This window comes from Filicampus tigris, chromosome 4, assembly GCF_054856515.1.
Source record: "Filicampus tigris isolate MCC_2025a chromosome 4, RoL_Ftig_1.0, whole genome shotgun sequence".
NCBI classification, from domain to species: Eukaryota; Metazoa; Chordata; class Actinopteri; order Syngnathiformes; family Syngnathidae; genus Filicampus; species Filicampus tigris.
In genome coordinates, this window is record NC_141220.1 from 9708721 (window position 1) to 9732881 (window position 24161).

The following is a 24161-nucleotide window of genomic DNA, read 5'->3' on the forward strand; positions in this document are numbered from 1 at the left end:
AACAGCAATGTGACATCAACTTAATGATTTTGATGTGATATTGATGTTGAATTGAGATCAGATGCCCACTGGAAAATCTAAAGTGTAGAAAATGGCTTGCAATTGTTATTGTTGAACAAATGTTTTGTTGTTGTTGTTGGTGGTGGTAACTCTCAGACCAAAACTACTACCGAAATAAATAAGAATGATAAATGGAAGCCCAAGGCATTAAGCCGCTGACGAATGGATTCAGAATTACAGTGTACTCAAAATCAAGAATGGGAAAATTAGATGACAGACTGGGACAATTTGAGTGTAATTTCCTCAGGGCAACTCATTTATCATTTTAAAGTTAGTGTAGAATTAGGAGTTTCCATACAATTGTTAGTAAGTTGATAAAAACAGGTGAATTTGTTTTAGTCAGGATTTAAAATTCATGTCTGATAACAGACAACAGTAGTATCACATACTGTTTATTTGTTGAAAAAAAAAGAGACCTTTATCACAGAACCGAGATGTTTGTTTGAGTCATGTAGCCTAATTATTATATTATGGTTTGTAAGTCACGTGATTGTACTATCATGACGCTGCTCTCTTATTGGCTTCTAGGGGCTCATAAAATTGTGTGCTTGTCCATAAACACACGGAAAGAAAAACTCAAAGGTTAGTGACTGCTGGTGATCTTAAAAGACAGGCCAAGACAAATTTGGGGTTTTAGATCCACACAACAACAACCATGACATCCTGCAAAAGCGCCATAAAGAAAATGCTGCCGAAGGTAAGGGAATATATTGCAATATACTGTATGTATGTATACAGATACATAGATATATGTTAGATAATTCTTTCATGACACTCATATTGACATCGAGTATTATCTCTAACGGTGTTATTCATTTTTGTGTGTATATGCCCATTTCTATTGCATAGACATATCTTCGTAACCATGTGGCCCGTGAAATACAAGTTGCATTGATCCATTTCAAAGACCTTGTTCCAATGGTGGATAAATACAGTAAGAAACTTAACGCCACAAAAAACAACAACAAAAAGTCAATTTTTAACTAAAGTGAATTTGGTAAATGTGGCTTTCAACAAGTACTCAACAGTCATGTTACTTTGTACAGTTTACAATGACGGATGCGCCAAGGTCTTGATGAGTCTAACAGGAACTATCCCCATCCTTTTTAAAGGTAATGATTTAACATTTTATATCAGGGGCAATAGTTGTTATGTCCACACAACAAAGCATTTCACCAATGTTGATAAATATTCTAACTGTCCCTGACACTATATTAGATATGAGTTACAACATCCCCATATGTGTGTGGCTTGAGGAGAGCTACCCTCAGTCGGCCCCCATCTGCTACGTCAGGCCCACGCGGGAGATGATGATCCTGCGTGGAAACTACGTCTGCAGCAGTGGTGCCATCCTGCTGCCATATTTGCAGGAGTGGAAGCAGGTGAGCGGCACATGTGAGAGGTTTACAGCTATGCGTAGGGTACACTGACCCTTCCATGGCTCTCTCAGGGGAAGTGTGACCTGGTGAGCCTCCTGCAGGTGATGGTTGCCACGTTTGGAGACTTCCCTCCTATTTGTATGCAGCCTCATCCTCAGCCTGCACAAGTGTCCTGTAAGTAAATGTCACCGTACTGTACTGTATGCTTTAGCAAAAATACAGAACAACCAGAAAGATAAAACCAGGACCTTCACTCTATTTCCTCTTATAGTGTACAAAGGGGCAGCATGGTGACCTCTTAGTTTGCATGTGTGCGTCCCAACATTCTGGGCTTTATATTCATAGATGGCGCAGATGCACGTGAGGTTAATACCTGCTTGATTTTCATGCCGGTGCCGGCCTCATTTTGCCTGTTTGGGAAGTTGGCAGATCACTCTTCACCATAGTGGCCGTTCTGGCGTATGGAGGGTGTTTCCTGTGACATGCTCCTGGTACACCTGGAAAATTGGTGGCTCAAATTAGACTAAGCTCTACGCCCACTGGAACCACGTCTAAGTATGGGCGCAGGTAGTTTTGGTGAATTTGATCAGGGCACAGGCAGACAGATTCTGCTTTCTGCGGACATCTGGTCATTGTATTTCATTCAGAAATATGACAACAGCATGCATCAAACCCTCTGAATTACCATAGACATCCATTCATTGAACACATTATCATTATTATTATTATTATTATTATTATCATTATTATTATATTTTTGAAATCACGCCCCTGGCTGCGGCACAGCCAGATTGGTGAGGGGGAGTCGAGGTGGCACACACACCTAACATAGGATTGGGGCTGAAGACCATCTCTAAGTCCCCATTTCACAGATCTGTGATCTTTGTGTGCCTTGACCTCCTGTATGGACTCCAGCAAATCAGTTTCTTCATCCATGTCAAGGACTGCTTGTCACGCACGCCAATTATAAAGGGAATGTGAAGAGCTGCTAGGATTGGTGGAGAATCAAGTTGGTGTTCACGCCCTTAACAGCACAAAATGCTCGTTTTAAGCTGCGTGGTTTTGTGAAAATATCAAAACTTTGTCTTGGCCACCTCCACGCAGAGTTCAACAGCTCGCCATGCTAGACTTGCACCAGGTACAAAAATAGAGTGCCTCTGTGTTTGAATCTTGAATTTTTCCACATACAGTACATGTGTTCTCCATGTTGCTTCCTCCCACATGCCAAAACATGCTACTTGCTCTGGGAAAGTGAATTTGACTCCAGGGGGATTACTTTACTTTACTTAAGGAAAAAACTTATAGTTTGTAGCTTGGATTTGAAATAATGTGTATCTTTTGTGACATCAGTCCTGGAACATTTCCGACACATCTTGTTCGCCAACCGGCCACAACATTACAATATGTTCACTTGCACAGGCTAAGCTCAAATTCAAGTGCTGTGTCAAGGAAAAGGCCCTCAAAAATCAGTGTTGATTGACACAGTCATAGTGACAACTGTGTGCAATATGTTGGTTATATCAAATAGATAAGACGGCTTTATAGGAAAACAAACTCTTGAGTGCTGTGAAAGAAAGACTTTTTTATGTATACATACCGGTCCATGCAGATAGCATGCAGGCTAAGCTGTGATATGGAGAAAAAAAAAGTAACCAATAAATAAGGAATATTTCCATGTACAGAAATGTTGTGTCTTGTTATAAGTTTGTGGTGAATCAGAAAAAACGAATCAATTTAAGAAAAACAACAAAACATTCTTCTGTGTCCTAGATATGCAATCTGCAAAGTAATAACTGGGTCATGTCTGATCAAGTGGGAGATTGCGTATGATGATGTTCATAAACTTTAGACTTACCTGTCCTCAATACCTGTTTTAGGTTCACTGCAGTTCCACAAGCAATCACAGGTGCTTTTCCGGCCAGACGGCAGTTTGTATTTGTCTTTATCAACACAAGATGGCCAACCTGACCTTCAAGGAAATGAAACCAGCTGTTAGTAGATTTCAATATTGATTTGTTGCTTGTGAAACATATATTGTGCACAGTACCACATGGACATGATTGGTTGCTGTATTTTTGTTTGATTCATGTAACATTTTATCATTTTATGAATGATTTGCAATGTAAATGTCGGTAAAGCTGAGATGTATTTCCTTGTCATCATTTACATATACATACTGTAGTCAACACCTGTGACTTCTGACCTGATCTACTGATCTGTGTAATCTAGGTGTAATAAATGTTTAAATTACTTTTTTTTCCCACATGAAACATTTATCTAAACTGTACTTTGATTTTAAATGTACCAACCGCGGATGTAGACATTGACCCCCCCTAAAACAAAATGTTCCTTTTGTCCTTTCACAGGATGACGTAAATAAATGTATTTTACTCTGGTTTTATGTTTTATTATAACTTCTCTGAGCTATGTTATTAACGAACTTTTTTTTCTTTTTTTTTTTTTTTCCAAAAAAAGGACATTTGTGTGACCCAGAAAAAAAATTAAAAAATTATTGTGTTGGGGGGATGCATGGTACATGGATTTTCTATTGTTTGACAATTGTTGTTGTATAATGGGTATTCAATCCAAAGCAAATCTTATGAGTAAATACTGAAATGTCAACGATCCAAACTTAGAAATGAAAACTAACGCTTCACCAAAATCTCACTACAGTAATGTATTTTTTTTTTATTATTAATGAAAAGCAAATGTACAAACATCTTGGCAGTTAACATATGTGGATACAATTAAACAGCGGTTAACAAGGCACTAGTAGGAAGTAAATAGAAGAGAAGTGATTTTCAAGTTTCTTTTGTTGCGACAATGACAATAATCTAACTGAAGAAAAAACTCTCTTACCTTGAAATTAAAATTACTTAACAAATAAGAAGACACGATGAACATTATTGGATTAAATAGAAGAGAATTTGCATGTTACATACACTCTTACACAAACACATGCCCCCCCCCACACACACACACAAACACACACGCACTCCTCGCACACACAAATATGCATCAGAGGTCATCAAATATTTCTAAGTCTGAGAGTTTTTGCATCACGGATACAGCATTCTTACATGTCATGCGTTTCAGGGATGCTATATGATTATCTTGCGTCTGTCTCTTAAAGGATGTGAATATGGGCTTTATCTTGCGCCATTTACACGTGTGAATAAAATATTTCGCCAGCAATAATATATTATTCATCACATTTTTATATTCAGAGTCTTCAGAAAGAAAACCAAAAACTACAACTACAGTACTGTATTACATTAAAACAACAGATGATGTTTAATTTTGTGTTTCTAATAAAGTTTTCCAAAAATATGACGTCATTCATTACCCCGGAAAATGTCAAGCGTAGTACCGGAAATTCGTTTTGTTGTTAATCTTGTATTTTAGTGTTGTTGAAGCATATGTCGTTTGTACCGAGCAGTCAGTTTACCATTGTTGGTACCTGTACTGCTTCAATCTGAGATAACAAGACAAACATTCAGTCTGTTCAACTGGACGTTTTATTTTAAATAACTCGATATTAGTGCTTAATCTGGCCCGAGGCTGTGCTAACCTTAGCCTAGCATTTGCGGAATTCTTGCTAGCGAGCTTCAGGGTGTTAGCATTCTGCCAGCTAGTCTAACATTTACTCAGTTTTCCTTGAAAGACAGCCTGACTTGGAAACAATGGCGGTTATCAACGAAGGCGCTCTGAAGAAAATGTTGAAGGTAAAACCGTCTCGTAATTTGTTAGCATGATAGCTACCATTACCGAAACGTAATATGACAGTACAGTAGACTTGCCGTTTCCTGGTATGGCGTGTAAGTGAAACATCATAATGTGTTATAAAATGTCTGTACTCTCTAATCTGATCAGCGTCGTCAATATGAACTGTTGCCATAATTGGAACGTGTACTTTCCGATGTCCTAACATCATTTAGTACAATTATCCACTTAAAACATTGAAGGGATCTTTCGAACTTCTTAAACCGCTCTTCAGTATGTTCCGTCTAAACCACGTTGCAAGTAACGAGTGTGCAGTTACTAGTTAACACTATTGTGTGCAGAATATACTAAAATATGTTATATATTTGTAATCCTCGTCAATATTCTTACATAACTAGTCATTTAGGTGGCAGTTGGCGAAAATTCTTTTGTATGTCCACTCTGTATTTTTTCTTTCCTTTATATTTTCCAGCAATACAAATACAGGGACCTGACTGTTCGTGAAATCACCAATGTCATCTCTCATTACAAAGACCTGAAGCCCGTAATGGATGGCTATGGTAATCCAATACCCTTATCAATTCTTATATTCATAGGAACCTAAGATCAAATACAAATCCAAAGTCACAATCCCCACTGTTAGTCCAAAGTCCAAATTGTGCGACTCAGTGGTGTTAGTCGTTAGAGGTTCCACTCTACTTCATTCTTGTGTGACTCAATATACAGTAGTATGTGTGATTATTTTGTCCTTCCCTCACCGGTCAACTTGCTTTTCAGTGTTCAACGATGGCTCTACAAGGGACCTGATGAGTTTAACAGGAACAGTCCCTGTAAGCTATAGAGGTACATAAGTGTTCTTATATTTATTTTGGATGTCATTGTTAAAATTATGATTAATTATTCTGTTTAGTCATTTGAAAAGCATCACATGCTCCCAGTCACTTAAACATTTGTCAGCTTCATGCTGATGCGCTGCATGTTAACAAATGAGAAAAATTACTTTAAGTATGTCATTTGGGGGAGGTGGTAGATCAATAGATATATGCCTGCACTTGGTAATGAGTGTGTTTCCTTATAGGCAACGTCTACAACATCCCAGTGTGTCTTTGGTTGCTCGACACGTATCCCTTCAACCCGCCGATTTGTTTTGTTAAACCAACCAGCACCATGATGATCAAAACTGGTAAACATATTGATGCCAATGGAAAAATCTACCTACCCTATCTACATGAGTGGAAGCATGTAAGTTTGTTAGCAGTAGAGTCTACAACTGCACGCTTTGTTTGGCCAATAGGGCTGGAATTCTGGCCTTATTAAGCAACTACCATATGTTTTTAAAATGGCCTACATTTGACATAAAACAAACTCTATGACACAAGAATGAATTTATCATGACGTATTCGAAGTTCTACAGAACTGAATATATCATTCCCTTAAAACACCATTTATGCCTGTTTAGGGCTGTCACAAACAGATCTTTTTGGAATCGAGTATTCCATCGATTATTCAAGGAATCGCCCATAAACTCCAGCAGCATGAAATCATCCACCGGGCGACTTTCGGGAAAAATTACGTGAACAGTAACGATCAAAGCCTTTTATTGCCGATCAAAACATCCGATCACCCGCAGCTCATGCTTGGCTGCCGTCAGACGAAATGGCAAAAAAGTTTATTTGTTTATTACGCGACGACGTCCCTCCGTGCAAAAGCATCACTCGCGCCGCCCTGCACGCAACCGAGGCCGCCCGCCCGCCCGCCCGCGCGAGCTACATTGACTCCAATTGAAACGCACCGCCAGAAAGGCTCCCTAACGCAGCCGCGCCTCCGCTGCGAGCAGAGGGTAGGGACGCAACACAAGGCTGCGAAGCATGAGCTGCGGGTGATCGGATGTTTTGATCGACAATAAAAGGCTTTGATCGAATATTCCGACCACCGCAGTTGGTGTGAACCTAGCATTGTGAGTGTGGAGTTTGCGTCTTGTAATACTGTATATGTCATGAAAAGGTACCTCGCACGGGGAGCACGGCCAAAAGTTTCAACACAACCAACTTAATCCGACATTTGAAGAACAAGTAATTGGGAGACTATGGTGGGTTTACGAGGCTCACTGCATTGAATAAAGTCAAGGCGGACACAGCGCAGTAAAAGTGGCATTTTTGCCACAGGGAGACGCATTGTAGGTCACTTGTGGGCAACAGACCCACTATATCATTTTATAACTCACCAAAAGATTAACAGACGGACTGATAGTTTGTACACAAGATAAAGTTCCTGAGTCGTTTCAATTTATGAACTTATTGAATAGTTTATTCAAGTGAAGCCGGCATGTGACTATTTTTTCTACTTTGGTTATATTCTGAACCATGCAACGTTTAGGTGGCATGTTATTTATTTGACTTTTTGCATAATTAAGTCTTTTGAGACTGCTGATTATTTTAATCTGTTAAAAACTGTGTTACTAAAAGATGGTAAATTTAAGTTTTTCAGTTATCTTTGTGACTGAGTAATTGTTGTATTGTGCCAGTAAAGCTTTTGTATTTCTCTGTGCTTTTGAAAATATATATAGATTTTTGTCAAAATGACGGTAATAATATGGCTGGTTTCTTTTTTTCAGATAATATTGCTTAATAGCAGTCACCATAAATAAATGGAAAAATATACAGATATTCCATGTGATTGGAATCCATATCGATAACGGCCGATCTCACTCATGCATGATCAGTATCGGTGTCATAAAACCTGATCGGAATATCCCTACTTATTATTATTATTATTATTATCATTATTATTATTATTTTACGTCTACACATAACACTTGAGTCTGCCAAACTTGACGTTTGAACAATATACCGAAATGAAAAAAAGAACATCAAATCTATATGTAACACAGAAATCAGTATTTATATGAATGCTATTTCTTTAGCTTTGATTTGCTTGTATTAGTCTTACTCCATTAAGAAAAGTTACTGTAGCCTTTTATCGCTTCAAATACAGCAAGCAGCAGGGTTTGTGGCTGTTGTTTGATGGTCACATAAAATTGAGATAGGTGGCAAATAAGTGGTTGTGTTGTGCATGACACACATTGCCATCTGTATACATGTAATGAAACATCTTTATAATGATGGCTTAAATATGCAGAGTTGCCTGCACACAAGACAATACAGACATTTGCATCATATGAAATAGTCCAACTAATCAGGAAGTGGGCATTAGTGTTGTTAAAGAGTTGTTAAAATCATGCTGTCTGGTTCTCCTCAGATCTTAATTTGGATGTTCTTTAATCAAGGCCTTAATCCTCATTTAAATCTTAAATTTGTGGTTGTAGCAAGTCTTACATTAGGTTCTTTCAACATGCAAATACCGTTTATGTTTACCTGACATAACTTATTGGGTGTTTTTTTGTTGCTGTTGTTGTTTAATTCTACCAAACGTGCCTTTTTTTTTTCCTGCGAGGGTCTTTCACCTTTTCCTCTTTTGTTTTCCAGCCTCAGTCAGACCTCTATGGTCTCATTCAGGTGATGATCGTGGTGTTCGGTGAAGAGCCTCCGGTGTTTTCTCGCCCTACCACACAAGCTCCTTACCAGGCTTTCCAAGCTGCCGGACCTCCCAATCGTAAGTAGTCACTGTGTTTTTATTTTCTTCCCCCAAGCACTTAAATAACTGGTTTTACCCGGTTTAACACCAGGTGGCGCCCATTTCCTATAGCGGTGCACTATGAAGAAGAATTAATAAACAGACACTCAGATGATGTAATTGTGTGTACTCTTCATCTTACATTAGCGTCTTACGTCCCTGGCATGCCTGCAGTTTCACCTTATGGCCCAAGTCCGAATGCAGGGTAAGCTGTTTCACAATCATGTACATACACTAGTTTTGTGTGACAAGCGTGCTCATTAGCAGAAGCTGCTTTATTACTTCACACCTTCAGTCTTGTATGTTGCGTCCAACACTACAAAATGTCTGAGTATGATTACAAAATATTATTTGTATTTCCTTTGCAGCGGCTACCCAGCTTACCAGTACCCAGGGGGTAACTCTTACCCAGCTTCTTCTGGTCCAACACACTACCCTGCCCAGCCTCCCGTGTCCACAGTGGGTATGTATTACATCTAGCATCTCCCATCATGACACACACGGTACACTGTGCAATGACAATTAAGATTCAACTTCTATCGTTACGTCAAATCCAACAACATACAAATAGTTTCCCATTGTGACAATAGTGTTGCTGTACTTGAATGTACAGCAGGTACCGGTACTCTGTTTAGGACTTACGATACAAACAACATACGATACAAAGTTACAAACAGCACGCAGCAAATTAGTTTTCGCAGTGGTGCCGTAAGAATGTGGTGACATGGTACAAGGCTCATATTTATTAGTTTTTTCTTTTGGTTGTTTTACTGTATATATTTGGCCTGTGTTATTCACATGAATATCTTCTGTCATTCTGACTTAATGTCTTAGCATAGTACTAGATGCCCATGGAATGGAACTCTGTCGTAAACCGAGGACCCCTTGTACAGCATCTTCAGCGTGATCACAATGCAACCCAGCCCCACAACTTCGCTATCAACTATTTACCTAATACAAACTTCGATTTAAGCCTACTTTTTTCTTAGCAACAGATTTCTAAGTGACTATACGGCAAAACACCCACTATCTGTCGGTGATTGGGGAACCGATGCAAAAAAATAAAAAAACATTCAAATTTGTGAATAGCAAACAGTAAGTAGGTGACGGTTCACTGTACAGTACAGGAAAAATAAGCACAACTACACTGTTACACATATTGCTGTACAATATATACAGTCCCCTCCAAAAGTATTGGAATGACGAGGACACTTTGATTTTGTAGTGTGTTGAAGACATTTTGGTTTCAGATCAAAAAATGAGTCTGAGACAAAAGTTTAGAATTCCAGCTTTTATTCAATGATATGTACATCCAGGTGTGTTAAAAACTCAGGACAGAGTGCCGTGTTTGATGCCATCCACTTTTCAAATGAGCAAAAGTATTAGAACAGACATTATTAAATGACCTTAGCGTGAATCACATTTAGTATTCGGTGGCATAACCCTTACTTGCAATAAGTGCATCAAGCTTGCGACCCATTGACCTCACCAGACTGTTGTATTCTTCATTTCAAATGCTTTTCCAGGCCTTGACTGCAGCCCTTTTGTTTATGAAGGTTTCTCCCTTTCTAAATGTATGGTCTATTGGGTTGAGGTCCGGTGATTGACTTGGCCAGTCAAAGACCTTCCACCAACCCCCCCCCCCCCTTCTGATTAGTTTGGATGCATTTTTCTGTAAATTGCCAGACAAATGAATCTGATCAGATGGACTGAAGCTTCTCCATCTTTGTGTGGAGTTAAGTAAAATTCAGCCATGTGACCTTCTTAGCGAAAGCCTTTCACCCTGAGCCTGACTTTGGTGGCATGCTGAACCGACAGCGAAAGGTCATTTGATGTAACTCGAGTTGGGAGCATTAAAGGCCATGTACAGTGTGGGCCTAGAGGCCAAGGAAGAGAGTGCTCTCTGGTTATATGTGCTATATTCGGGGATGTAACAGTAACTCCACACAAAAACTGAAAGACTGACCTTGGAAGCAGTTGTGAAACATCAGTGAACTAACTGTCTGCCATCTGTAGGACTTTTGGTGGTCTCCTATATTTAGTAGTGCGGGGAGAACTCAGCTCTGACATTTGTAGTGCTGATTCAAGACTGACCAGTGCATGCTGTGGTTTTGACTCTAAAGAGATGTACCTTACATAAGATGATATTTGTCTGCATTTATGATAATTCCCTCTTAGTTGTGGTCCATTTTTTCACAATGTATGCAAATGAATGCATACTTCAGGTGCTTTCACAAATCAGGTGATGGAGCTGCCTTTTTTTTTTTTTACCTATTTAAAAACGTTCAAGCAAGTAATGCATCACAAGAAACCATCTGGCATTGCTCTTCTAATCCAAGAATCTAAACTTCGACATAGATGGTTAGCTGTACATATTAGTGGGGGGAAAAAAGGCTGTGACAAGTGTACAAAGGAAGCGTCAAGTACATATGAACATATTTTTAATCCATAGAAAGTGACAAGTTAAAATTCTCAAGTTTAAGTGTACTTGAATTGACCGAGCCAGACCTGGCATATTGCCAAGACTGTAAAAAAAAAAGTAGAAAAGATTTAAGATGCAAGGCTAAATAAAAGTTATCTCATTGGTTTGGGAAAGGATGGTCTCACAGCCCCCTACATTCTTCAGCCCACCCAGCTTTTACATTTTCAAGAGTCCTCGAATATTTCTTGAGTTCATTGAGCATTTTTTCCCTAAAGTTAAGTAAAATGCATTTATTCATTTTGTATTCATTTTTACTGGACTAATCCATTGCTTGGAGTCCACATTGAAAAAAGGGAGGATAAAGAAGACATTTGGATCAAAAGCGACTGTCACCTTGTTTAGGCTCCAACAGAGATGGCACCATAGGTGAAGACACGATCCGTGCGTCGCTGATCTCAGCTGTGAGTGACAAGCTTCGCTGGAGGATGAAGGAGGAGATGGACAGGGCTCAAGCCGAGTTGGATGCCCTCAAGCGAACAGAAGAAGACCTCAAGAAGGGCCATCAGAAACTGGAGGACATGATCTCCAGATTGGACCAGGAAGTGGTAATCCCATAGTTTTGTTTTGATTTTTAATGCAGCCTTCCAGCGCTGCGTATATCACGGTTCATCATTTGCGCCGCTGCCATATTGCAAATTTTTGTGGAGCGTGTAAATCCCCGCTTTTGTCACAGAAATGTGCTGTTTATCATGATCTATCATTTTATTTATTTTTTGAATCCAGTCCATCAATGATCATGTTCACAACTGCATGTCTGAATTTGTGAAAAAGTTTACATCATGGTATTTCACCTCGAGCGGGTGGGTCTGGAACGGGGTTCACTACTGCTGTTGTTTCGTCCGTGGTTCTAACTTGCCTATCGAATATTGTTGGACCAGGCCGACGTCGACAGGAACATCGAGTTGTTGAAGCGCAAGGACGAGGAGCTGACCGAGGCCCTGGAGAAGATGGAGAACCAGTCGGAGAACAACGACATCGATGACATCATTGTTCCCACGGCCCCCCTGTACAAACAGATCCTGAACCTGTACGCTGAGGAAAACGCCATTGAGGACACCATCTTCTACCTTGGAGAGGCCCTCCGTAGGGGGGTCATCGACCTGGAGGTGTTTCTCAAGGTGGCCATTTCAACACAGTTTTGAGATACTGCCACACACTGTTGAGTGTGTCTATCAGTGTTGATTCATTTCCTCTTTTATTGCAGCACGTACGCCTTCTGTCCAGAAAGCAGTTCCAGCTCCGCGCCCTTATGCAGAAAGCCCGCAAGACCGCTGGCCTCAGCGACCTCTACTGAGCGACACTCGCAGGAAACAGACATGTCTTTAGGCCCTCTGGTTGTCTTTCTTCTCCCTCTTGTGTTGTATTCCATCTTTATTGGACCACCGGGCTGTTTAAACACTCCTAAGATTTGTCCTTGTGACCTGGATCAAACCAAATGCTTGAGAGATTTTCCCAACACACACACACACACACACACACGACAACATGATGTGTACTGAGGCTATCTATTAGCCAGGCAGCCTTGTTTGTTGAGTAAGCACAAAATGTCGGGGGCTCGCGGTTGAGACACCCCTTGTCATGAAAAGGTTAAGCTCTTGATATAAATACCCAAAGTGGTTAACCTTAAGAAGACCTTTGATTTAGTGCTGCATGCAGCCTGAGCCACATTCAGAAGGCTTTTTTTTTTTTTTTTTCCTATTACGGATATGCTTTAATCCATGAACCTGTTTTGTTTTTCCCCTCATGTTTTGCCTCTTTTCTTTCCACTTTCATTGTACATGTCAGCTGCTCAGGTTAGCCCTCCAATTTGACTGTTCGGCTGCATTAACTAATCATGTACAGGAGCTCTTCTACTCTGTACAGTCTCTCTTGAGGACATTTTTACAAAGTATATCCACTATTTTTATTTTTGCTGTCCACTCTGTTGTTTCTGGTGAGAAATTAGTTCTCTGTATAAACCATTTTTGTAAAGGATTTTGAGTGTTATAGGGTACAAAAGAGGATTATACTAATCAAATGTTAAGTTATGACAACACCTCTCATTTAACTTAGCCTTCTACTAAATGCACTTTGAAATGTATCATAGAGTATCTGCTGTTATTTGTTTCCAATTAAACCATAGATCATCTTTTGTATCTGTAGATTTGTGTAAATCCGTTCAAATTAAAGACAGCTGATTTGATGGCAAATCAACATTTTTATTTGCGCTTAAGCTGGTCTCAGTGACTTTGCCTTTATACGCCCCACTACAACCGGTTTTGGAGTGACAGTGACTCAGATTTAATTGTTAGTGTCACAAAAACATGGCCTGCCTGTCACGATATGCCACTGTCTTAGGTGAACAAGGATATATTTGCAATTAAACAATTTTCTGGCAAATGAAGTAAATTGGATAATTTAACACACCGTGTGTGATTCTCATTATATTTATTTTGCCACATGTCATCCGTTGGTTAGGAATCGCTGTTCTTTAGTATTTGACCTCATTAGTCTTGTGGGGCACATAGACATGCTTTCACGCTCTCATTCGCGACAAAGGACAATTTAGAGTCCCCAAATTAACCCGAACATGCATGTTTTTGGAAAGTGGCACTGTGGGAGGAGGCCTCAGTACCGTGACAATACCCACGCATGCACAGGGAGAACTTGCAAATTCCACATAGGTAGATCTGAGCTGAGATTCGAACTTTGAAACTCAGAACAGTGAGGCAGACCTGCCAAGTGCTATGCTGTGCTGTTGAATGTTTCTCTTTATTCCAAATTTTGACAATGATGTCAAAATGATTAGAAATTTATATTTATGAATGTGAAGCTTTCCTTTCCTAGCAAAACATACAAATTAAGTCATTTACTGACAGACATTTTCAGACCCTGTTTTACTCAAACGTTTGAAAAAAATGGTAAAAAATATGAATAAATTCCTGGGATTGAATGGCTGGACTGTGAAACGACGGGGAAAGTCATCCATGGCAGTGAATGAGTTAACAATGATTCACAACTTTTTATCTAAATTCATTGGCTTTGATTTCAACAAGGAAGTTGGGAGGATATTGCAGTGTTGGGAATGTATACATGTCTGCCAGTAGGGGGCATCTAGAAATCTCTTCATCTGGGACCTTGTGGAGCTGAATAATGTAATAAAGTGTAGGGATCTTTGACGAAGACCGAGGAAGAAAAATGCAAGGGTTTTCGTGAATTCAGTGTCACCCATGTGTCTAATAAATGTGGTTAAATTTTGATAGCAGTCTGGAAGTAACTTTAGGGGAAATGGCATACTACTTCTAAATTCTAAACTTTTCAGGCTTTGTGTTTTTCACACTCGTTGGTGGATATTCTCGGGATGGGCGAGGCTACTACTGTAAGTGAAACTGGTTTTGTGCCTTTGTATAAATGAATAATGATATGTGGGTTGTTATATAGCTAGTGTTTTGGACCTTTATTTGTGTAAATGAATAATCCAAGAATTCTGGAGATGTGGGTGGCAGTCACGCAAACAAACCCGTAAAAAAAAACATTGGGATGACTGCATGTGCTTGCTGTAACGTTGACGTTTTTGAGTATGGGAAAGCTCAGAAAAGGGTGGTTTATGGACGAATTAAAATGTCATGTCATCCAAGCCGCTTATCCTATACAGGGTCGCCGGGAGGTGCTAGAGCCTATCCCAGCTGACAATGGGCGAAGGCCAGACTACACCCCGAACTGGTCGCCAGCCAGTCGCATAGACACGGTCACTGAGCGGGAACCGATCCCTCGCTACCCGCATACAACTCAGGCGTGTGTACCACTACACCATCAGTGCCCCCGTAGAAAAGTGTCTTAATAAATTTGAATATGCGAAAGCCCTAGAAAATACTGCTAACTGAATACAAAGAAATGAAACATCAAACATGGGCTAACTGTTCTCTTGCACTTCCCAAATTGCGTCGATACGAGAGCACGATCTTTTGATCTCCATTGTCAATAACATTAAAAAGATGCAATCTGAACCCTGGAACCTGTGAGGACTTGTCTATGATTTATTGCCCATCCTACATAGATGGCTATGACCTATTAAAAGTCGTACTGCAAAAACAAGCTGTAAATATGAAAATTACTTTTTATAAAAGTACACTGGCATGTGATATTTTTGTTTTCTAATTGAAATGAAGAGGCAGACAAGTGAGGGACTTATTTCTGTAACCTGGCTTTATTTGATGCTACAGTACATAAAAATATGTCCAGATACAGTGATTCGGTTATCATCTTAATGATAAATAATACTGGAAACAATAAATATGTATCATCTGCAGTAACGGCTATTGAGAAAATAACACCATTACACTTTGTTAATGTCCTTTAGAGTTTATATGGAGAAAAATAAATACAATTCTCTTAGAGGGTGTTAGGGGGCGCGAACAACATAAGTTTGTTGTCTGTATTGATGATTTCCATTCAAAAGCATCCTCAAACATAAAAGGAGCATAATGAATTTCCATTGCCTCTTGACTTATTTGACTTGTCAGTGCACTTGTGGTCATATGTGTGGAGAAGGCCTTAGATTACTATCACAACATCAGTTGGGACAGGAAATCCGGCCCCACTGAGAATGGAATGTCTCCATCAGACACAAAAAAAAAAAAAAAACACACACACACAAGCTGACGAGTGGACAAAATAACCCAACATACAACCATCACACTGTAGACAGAATAAACACAAAGCATACAAGGAGTGTGTGAAAGAAGCCATAACACTGCACAGTAACAGCATACGTGTTGTATTTGAGACACAAATTCCTAGCTCTCAACAAAGGCTGACCTTTAAAGCTAAATAGTTGTGAGTGTTTCTGGTTATACATACAGTGATGGGAGCAGACAGCAAAAAGAAAATGACACATATTCTTGGTTATTATCTGTAAGTAACTTCCACTTTTTTGCAACTTCATAGGTCTTAATGGAGGCCATTTGCCACAGCGGGACACAGAAAATACAGGAGAGTCGCTTGGGCTAATGCACAGTGTTTTATGACGTTTAGTTTGGGGTCGAAATGTGGTACCACGGGACGCTACACCGTTCACAGAGTCAGCTCCTTCTGGACGGCCCACAGCGTCTCGGCGCTCTTCACCAGCTGCTGCTGCTCCTCGGGCTTCAGGCTCATGTTGATGACATCCGACAGGCCCTTGTTGCCCAGGACGCAAGGGATGCTCAGGAAGACCTCCTCTTTCACGCCGTACATCCCCTGACGAACAACACACGTATTAGTTATAACATACCACTCTATTGGCACAATCTTAGAAGAACCCATACAGGGGTTGAAGCCACTTTTTTTGTGAATAGCACACTTAAGGGATTAATTAACAAAACAGCTGTGGTGGAGGAGCTTGTCAGATTGAGTACCTAATGAAGTGTCCTTACCTTGATGAGTGTGGACACGGGGTGAACTTTGTGCATGTTCTTGGTGATGCTCGCCACCAGGTCAGCCACAGACATCCCAATGGCCCATGAAGTATAACCCTTCAGCCGGATCACCTCATAGGCTCTGTAGAACACACACACACATTGTCAGAATGTGATGCAATTATGCGCATTTCGAAATGCCAACATTCTTCATATGAGCAGTATTGATAACATAATAATAAGGTATTATTGCCTCTAATCTCATATCAGGAACCCTATTGTCCTGCCATAGGAACACTTTGCGAGCAGAAAAGTTTAGTCTTGGACATTGCATTATAAATGTGTCCTAAGACAAACTATTGCTGCAATCTCAATGTTGACAGCTGCTCCTGGAGATACTACCGTTTAAGTGGAAGCTCAGAGGAGATTGAGCTTTTCCTGTTGGCCGTCCCTATTATGGAATGTCCTCCGACTGCACATTAAACAAGCCCCTTCACTGTCCAAATAAAACAAGAAAAAAGTGCATCCAGGCACATGGCATAAGGCGGGAGGATAAATAAAAAGTCTTTAATGGCTTTAATGTCAACCTGTTTTGACAAACTGGTCCTCCTTAGTACAATAATAAAGTTAACAGACAAACCTGCCTTAAAACCCATTTTTATTCCTTGGCTTTCAACACAGCATGAGGCTATTATGAGACTCCGCCCTCTTTTTATTGTCCCGACTCTTAGTTGAATTGTTTTGGATTTGCTTTGTGTTCAACCGTCTTATGTTTGATTTTTATTTATCTACAGCACATTCTTTCAGCTGCAGTTGTTTTTAATTTGCTGTGTAAATGAAATTGAGTGATAAGTGCAGATCTGTGACTTCCCAGTAGTAGCGGTATAAGTAAGTGGCGGCAAATACAGCCCACTTTGTTCCAGCCCATCAATCATTTACAAAGCATTTTTTTTTTTTTTTACCTTATCAATGAATGACCTGTCCCATCTGTCAGTTTTAAAAAAATGTGGCCCTGGAGTACAAGTGTTTGCCCAACCCTAGTGTAAGTTTTACTGTCGTGCTACAGCGTACAACCACCTTCCTGTTGGCTTGGCGCCATGTTCAAATTCCTCATTTAGGATGGTCGGCTACACTAAAATTAATTGTGGACTTTGCGCAAATTCAACTTTACTGCAATCGCACAGAGGAATAGGGGGCATGCAAGTACATGACCATTTGCTTTACAGTGCTGCACCAAATGTACTCACCCATCAACCACCATTTTGTGCACCGCCTTCCAGTCTTCGCTATCGCCTTCAGCCCCCATCTTCGGGTTGAGGGCCTGAAGACTGACGCCGGCCACGTTCACGCCACTCCACACGGGCACTAAGAGAAGCCAAATAGCTCAGATAAAGCAGAATTCAATGACTGGCCACTAATGTGATGCTAAATTTAAGCTGCGCCCCGTTTACCAACTCCTGTTTTATTTATAGTGAAGCGCCACATACCACTGGAGTCGCCGTGCTCTCCGATGATCCAGCCGTGGCAGCTTGAAGGGTGGAGGGACAGTTTATCTCCCATGAGGTGGCGGAAGCGGGCCGTGTCCAGGTTGGTTCCGGAGCCGATGACGCGGTGACGCGGGAAACCGCTCAGCTTCCAAGCAACGTAAGTCAAGATATCCACTGAGAGGGAAAAGAAGGACAATACGATGAGTTAACTATATACAACCCCTGGCAAAAATTATAACAACAACAACAACAACAACAACAACATTATAACATGACAAAAAAACTGAAGTTATTTATTTTATATGGCAACTATCTGAATTCAAGAAACGTTTAGATCAAGCATAGGGAAAAAATATTATGAAGTTGTTTGCCATTTTGGTCGGGTACTGAAGTTGAAGTAAATTTAATGCAACGTTCTTAAAAATATGGTGAATGAGTGGGTTTTCATCATGGGGAGCAAGGTTCAAATTCAAGTCGGGGTGGCCCACCCGTGGAACCAGCGTTGGGATTACGATTTCACCCAATTTGGGTTACTTTTGCCCGAGCAGTTTTAAGAGTGCGGACAGATTGGGAACAACAAGAAATTGGACCGCTTGGAGACTGTGGTGTAGGATGCTGCAGTGTCATCATTCATCATTTCTTTCATTGTATACTCAAATATTATGACACAACTATTAGAAATCTACTACAAATGAATAACCCAAAGTGGTTTACATACCCTATATGAAATGGACTTGGTAGCACAGTTTTTTTTTTTTTATAGAGTGTAAATGCATTAACAGCAGAGAAGTACTCCGGCGGGTAATGGATAATGTCTGTCAAACCAGTGCCAGTAGTCCTTCCTTACCTGGGTTCGAGACAACCATCAGGATGCAGTTGGGGCTGTACTTGACAATGTTGGGGATGATAAACTTGAAGATGTTGACGTTGCGCTGCACCAGATTGAGGCGGCTCTCGCCTTCCTGCTGGCGCGCGCCGGCAGTCACCACTACCACCCTGGAGCCGGCCGTCACGCTGTAGTCTGGAGAATTCAAACACGCGTGCCTAATTATAGACGAGCACATTGTTGCTGTTCTCGTTTATTTGGTTTGTTGTACTCTTCTCGCCTTTGTCTCCCACAATCTTGTGCGTCTTCAGGAAGAAGGAGCCGTGTTGCAGGTCCATTGCTTCGCCCTTCAGTTTGTCCTCCATCACGTCCACCAGTGCCAGCTCATCACAAAGATCCTGATCAGCAAATACAGTACGTACACGTTCAAGTGTGAGAATTGAGTGTGAGATCATCAATTGTGTAGCGGGAAATTATCCAATTTGACTTAATTAAAAAAAAAAAAATACTAATTATTGACGACATATAGATCTATGCCAGCAATGTGTACCGACAGGCGGAACAATTAAGGACTCTTCCAATAGCTAGCAGGAGGTACAATTAACCTGTGTATTCATCTGTTGCCATTCATAAATCAGAATAACAGCTTTGTATTCAACTAAACAAGACCAGGTTTACGCAAAGTAAATTTGTGAGTAAATTGAGTGTATACTTGGGATGTAACAATATCCAAATGTCCCAATACGATATGAGCAGGATATAAACCTCATAATGCGATAATTATTGTGGGGACGTTGGCGATCTAAAAAAGCTCATGATACTGTAATACGACTCACAATATTGGGGATGGGGGGGGGGGAATCATGATACTGAAAAAGCACAATACTATGTTTTATAACATAACAGATTATTCATCAAGGGAAGACATTCATAATAGCAGTGACCAAGAAATAGGCTTGACCAGTCATTTTATTGTCATGCGTTCATATTGACTCAACAGTGCACAGTATCATGGGCTATGTCTTTCACAATTTTGTGTTTGGCTGAAGCGGGCTGCTCTAGAGTGTATTCGATCCATTATCTAAATTACAGCGAGGCCCACTTAAAATTCAAAAGGGGTATTGGAAAGCCAAAGAGCCACATCATGCATTTTCATGCTGCCCAGCTTTTATTTTTTGTTTTTTAAAACAGGGGCGCTCTCTAACAGTGCCTCCATTATCCCACCTCTGGCACAGATTCAGCTAACAGAAAGTGAGAGGCCAATCCATACTGTGTGGTCACACACACTGTACACACCACATGGATGGCAGGACACCAGACAACTGGCAATTGCATAGACTACAAAGAAAATGTGTTCTTGAGTAAAACCAAGGTAGCCTTTTCTATGCAAATGGTAGCAATCTGAACTACATGCAACGTGGACCTCTCCTCCACACTGTCATATACACCTGATTTTATACCATTATTATCATACGTTAATTATTTGTGATTTGGTTTGCCTTGGTTTACACTACAACTGCATTGTCTGACACTAAGATGTGATCATAATGTTAAGGCCTAGATACACCAAGCCGACGTCAAAGGTCAGGAAGTGCCAGGGCGGCACATTGTGCCTTCTGATTGGTGTAGTGGCCACCGTCGTAGCGTCGGAGCCTTTCCGGTTGGATTTTTCTAACCATGAGGAATGGTGACTACCGCCACCGATGGTATGGAGGGGTATTACATCTCACGCATGCGCAGAAGGTACTTTAATAGTCAGCGTCGCTATCTGTCCTTGCAGTGTATTTTTCCAGCTTGATGTGCTGACAGCTGGCCCGACGCCACAGGGGGTAAGCTGCGGTCACAATTGGCCAACGTCTGATTGGTCTAGGCCTTTAGAGTCGTCTGACTTAACTATACACCAGGGGTGGGCCATCCCGGCCCTCGAGGGCCAGTATCCTGCCTGTTTTCCATCTCCCCCTGCTGGAACACACCTGATTCCAATGATCATATAATCAGCAAGGTCTGCAGAAGCTGGATAACGATTCTGATCATTTGAATCAGGTGGGTTGCACCAGGGTGACATAGAAAACATGCAGAATGTCCCTCAAGGGCCGGAAATGCCCACCCATGCTACAGACAGTAATGCATTGCAAGTTAACAACATTGCAAAGCACAACAACAATAGCCTTGTCTTCACAATCCGATGCTCTCCCTGTGCTTTTTGTCACTTACCTTAAGCAGAACACTCATGGCGGTGGCCATGCCCACCATGCCGACGCCCACCACCGTCACCTTGTTCCTGCTGCTCCCTGGCTCCTCCTTCAGCACTTCAGTGATCAGTTTGTCTTTGGTGGCCATCTGCGGAAAGAAAAGTGAGAATGGATCGGCGAAATGGCAGTCAAATGGACACGATGATGCTGAAACCCAAGTAAGGGGGATTTTATTTTTTCGGTACATCTTAATAAACTGTTAATTATTGTCACAAGTTGCGAGTGGTTTAGAATAACAGTGCAGCAATGGTTAGCACATTCAAATTCAGGCCTTTCTGTGTGGAATGTATGTTCTCCCTGAACATGTTCTTGAGTGAGTGAGTGAGTGAGTGAGTGAGTGAGTGAGTGAGTGAGTGAGTGAGTGAGTGTAAATGGTAACTTGTTCATCAAAATGTGCCCAGCAATTGGCTGGCAACCAATGCAGGGTGTAGCCACCCTCTCAGCCAAAGCGCTACACAAAATAGATAGACGGCTTGAATGGCAATGTATTGTCATGAAATGGTTATTTAGTAAGAGGATAAACAAAAGGCAGAATATTAGTAACAGCGCTCTGTGTGATTGCTTACAAACTATGGACCACAATAATAAACATATCATTATGAGAATATCCCTCTAACACTCTACACCTGTCACTTGCTGCATGGATACTACCATTGATTTGTTTGCTGAGCGTACTCATTGATTCCCAGAGTCTCACTTCACCAGATCTCCATAGCAACCACTGCCTGGACAAGTACTCCCTGCTTCATAATGTCCCTAGAGAGACACCCGGAGTTTCTCAGGAGTGGGGGGAGGCAGTCGAGGATCATGTGTACGTGCAGCACAGCCCATCCCCCAGCTGACGTCACACGAGATACTATTTATGGTTCCACGAGAGTTCACTACTTTCAAGCCTTTGCATGTCAATGTGACGTGGAGGTTACTTCTTAATGTGGAGAGTTCACAGACAATAGCAGGATACACTGGTAGGGGAGTTAGATTTCAACAAAAGATCACTTTCAGCACAGGTGTACACTACCACTGACAGGTCATTCTTGTATAGTACGCAAGCTTTTGTGGTATACTTTTTAGCTGAAATGTGTAGGGCAATCAACTGTTACACACACGCATACAAAAGAAGGAAACCATTACACAAACCAGGACTGCACATTATCGTATACCAATGTGTGTGGGTTTTTTTTTTTTGGGGGGGGGGCATTTCTCCTATCACTGGTCAACAGGCGATCAGAGAGACAGTCAACAAGTGCAAATAGACACACAGCAGTAGAATGTCACTAACACGACAGACAAAACTTTCCACTCAGCATTCATTAAGTGCAACTTGGAAAAGCTGTTTTTTTACCCACTGCCGTGCCTATCACACATATGTTTAGAACATAGTATGTAAATGGTATTTATTTGCTTCTCAACCTGAGAAAATTAAGTATTGGTTATAGGAATATCACATTTTGTTGGTACCATTGGTACACATGCAAGCTAATGACATCCAATAGATGAGATGGACCATTAATTCTGCCTTTAAAGAGGTGGCAATGGTTAGCTTTAGATTTATTTTCTTTTAACAGTATTATTACGGTTGTCTTGATATAGAAAATCTCTGCATTAGACGAGCTGTTTCTCATCGAGTGTATCGCTATAACAACCAAAACTCAATTTGATACGATTGGCATTTAAATTCAGCATATCATTTTTTGGACGTCAGAATTGATGATACGAGTCTCTATATTAATTGCTAGGTACGGTTGGTCAAACAGGAATGTCAGGATGGAGACTACTGCCAGTGGTCTGAGACTGGAGGAGGGGCGCCTCCATTTTACACTTGTGTTACACTGCGACGCGCAAAGACCCTCTGCAGCAATAGAAATTCGCTTAACCTTGTGATAAGAAGACACACTAGGTTGGCAGGGCAAATATAGCAAAGGTCGAAAAGTGGTCGCTGTGTATATACACTGTCGGCAACAAGTGGGAAAGGTAACTGTTGGATACTATGGTGGTTACCCAATTGACACTTTACGATCCTGACGAGACTGAATAACTACTGCATCCAATTCATCATGTTGTAATATTAAAAACACGCCCCCCCCCCCCACACACACACACAACAAAAAACACTAGTGTATATTGGTAATCTTTAACGTGTTTTTTTATATAGTTTTGTCTAATAATTATGATAATAACAATAATACATACGTATTAGATACATACCTACATACATACATACAGTGTTTTACCTTTTGGCCACCGACATGATGCAGTGCCTTCTCTTTCGGATACAAGCCCGACATGTAACAAACTTATCACGCCCCTTTCCGGTCAAATAAACGTTATATACCCGGAAATCATTTTCACTTTAACCACCATTTAAAGACACTAGCTGGTTTAGTGCATTTTTAAATCACCTTACCGTTCAAGCTTAGGTGCAAAGGCTGGAATGCTTCTGGTTGCGTTGCGTTGGTTGCTGTCGCAGTTCTCCCGCAGAAGAGGTGCCGCTGGGGGGAAGGCTTGGGTTGCTATTTAAACATATCCTCCACGGTCCCTCCCTCCTCCCTCGCCTTATTACGTTTACGCATGCTAATGAGAAAAGGGAGACGAGGGCGTGGCCACCGGGAACACTGCCCGTGCCGAGTGTCACGTCCTAGACGATGCGGAAAAAACACATCCTGAACAATTTTTGACACCAAAATGCAATTCCTACAGCCACAGTGATCAAACACCTGGAATAATGAATGAACAACGTGGGAAAGTAGTCACATTACTAACCAATTTAGCGTGCCTTAAAACGTATTTAATTGTGTCCACAGCACGTACGCCATGTAGCAACGCTTTCTTTCGTCATCGTATTACAGGTAAAGATGAGGCTTGGCTCATTGGTGAAAGTTATGTCGGAATATACGTTAAGAAATCCATTCATTTCCCTTCATGTTTTGCACACAACACCGCATTG

General features: G+C 40.9%; 3 protein-coding genes and 1 long non-coding RNA gene across 4 annotated transcripts; 2 read left to right on the forward strand and 2 right to left on the reverse strand.

Annotated features, from left to right (window-relative positions):
- Positions 1-474: 474 nt before the first annotated feature.
- On the reverse strand, positions 475-3408 carry LOC147148420 (uncharacterized). The gene is made up of 3 exons (XR_015086393.1): positions 3295-3408; positions 1813-1936; positions 475-1611 (listed from the first exon to the last, which is right to left on the reverse strand). It is a non-coding gene; the product is annotated as an uncharacterized LOC147148420 (long non-coding RNA).
- On the forward strand, positions 542-3435 carry LOC147148421 (tumor susceptibility gene 101 protein). Its single transcript, XM_086027390.1, has 6 exons — positions 542-757; positions 910-994; positions 1107-1172; positions 1279-1442; positions 1511-1613; positions 3317-3435. The coding sequence occupies exons 1-6, from the start codon at positions 716-718 to the stop codon at positions 3433-3435; spliced, it is 579 nt and encodes a 192-aa protein (XP_085883516.1). The 5' UTR covers positions 542-715.
- Positions 3436-4800: 1365 nt separating this feature from the next.
- Positions 4801-13470, forward strand: tsg101a (tumor susceptibility 101a). The gene is made up of 10 exons (XM_086027388.1): positions 4801-5164; positions 5635-5722; positions 5940-6005; positions 6241-6404; positions 8648-8774; positions 8943-9000; positions 9164-9258; positions 11620-11822; positions 12156-12395; positions 12482-13470. Exons 1-10 carry the CDS (start codon positions 5123-5125, stop codon positions 12569-12571), a joined length of 1173 nt encoding a protein of 390 aa, XP_085883514.1. The 5' UTR covers positions 4801-5122; the 3' UTR covers positions 12572-13470.
- A 1974-nt stretch (positions 13471-15444) lies between these two features.
- Positions 15445-23788, reverse strand: ldha (lactate dehydrogenase A4). Its single transcript, XM_086027389.1, has 8 exons — positions 23622-23788; positions 21180-21305; positions 19246-19363; positions 18987-19160; positions 18140-18313; positions 17900-18017; positions 16671-16794; positions 15445-16494 (listed from the first exon to the last, which is right to left on the reverse strand). The coding sequence occupies exons 2-8, from the start codon at positions 21303-21305 to the stop codon at positions 16330-16332; spliced, it is 999 nt and encodes a 332-aa protein (XP_085883515.1). The 5' UTR covers positions 23622-23788; the 3' UTR covers positions 15445-16329.
- Between the last annotated feature and the right edge of the window lie 373 nt (positions 23789-24161).

Coding starts and splice junctions, on each gene's coding strand:
- LOC147148421 (XM_086027390.1), top strand. CDS start 716: ATGACATCCTGCAAAAGCGCCATAAAGAAAATGCTGCCGAAG. Junction 995..1,106: donor TCCAATGGTGGATAAATACA/GTAAGAAACTTA, acceptor TACTTTGTACAG/TTTACAATGACGGATGCGCC. Junction 1,443..1,510: donor ATTTGCAGGAGTGGAAGCAG/GTGAGCGGCACA, acceptor TGGCTCTCTCAG/GGGAAGTGTGACCTGGTGAG.
- tsg101a (XM_086027388.1), top strand. CDS start 5,123: ATGGCGGTTATCAACGAAGGCGCTCTGAAGAAAATGTTGAAG. Junction 9,259..11,619: donor GCCTCCCGTGTCCACAGTGG/GTATGTATTACA, acceptor CACCTTGTTTAG/GCTCCAACAGAGATGGCACC. Junction 12,396..12,481: donor ACCTGGAGGTGTTTCTCAAG/GTGGCCATTTCA, acceptor CTTTTATTGCAG/CACGTACGCCTTCTGTCCAG.
- ldha (XM_086027389.1), bottom strand. CDS start 21,305: ATGGCCACCAAAGACAAACTGATCACTGAAGTGCTGAAGGAGGAGCCA. Junction 18,314..18,986: donor GATGGTTGTCTCGAACCCAG/GTAAGGAAGGAC, acceptor TTTCCCTCTCAG/TGGATATCTTGACTTACGTT. Junction 16,795..17,899: donor CACAAAATGGTGGTTGATGG/GTGAGTACATTT, acceptor TGTGTTCTACAG/AGCCTATGAGGTGATCCGGC.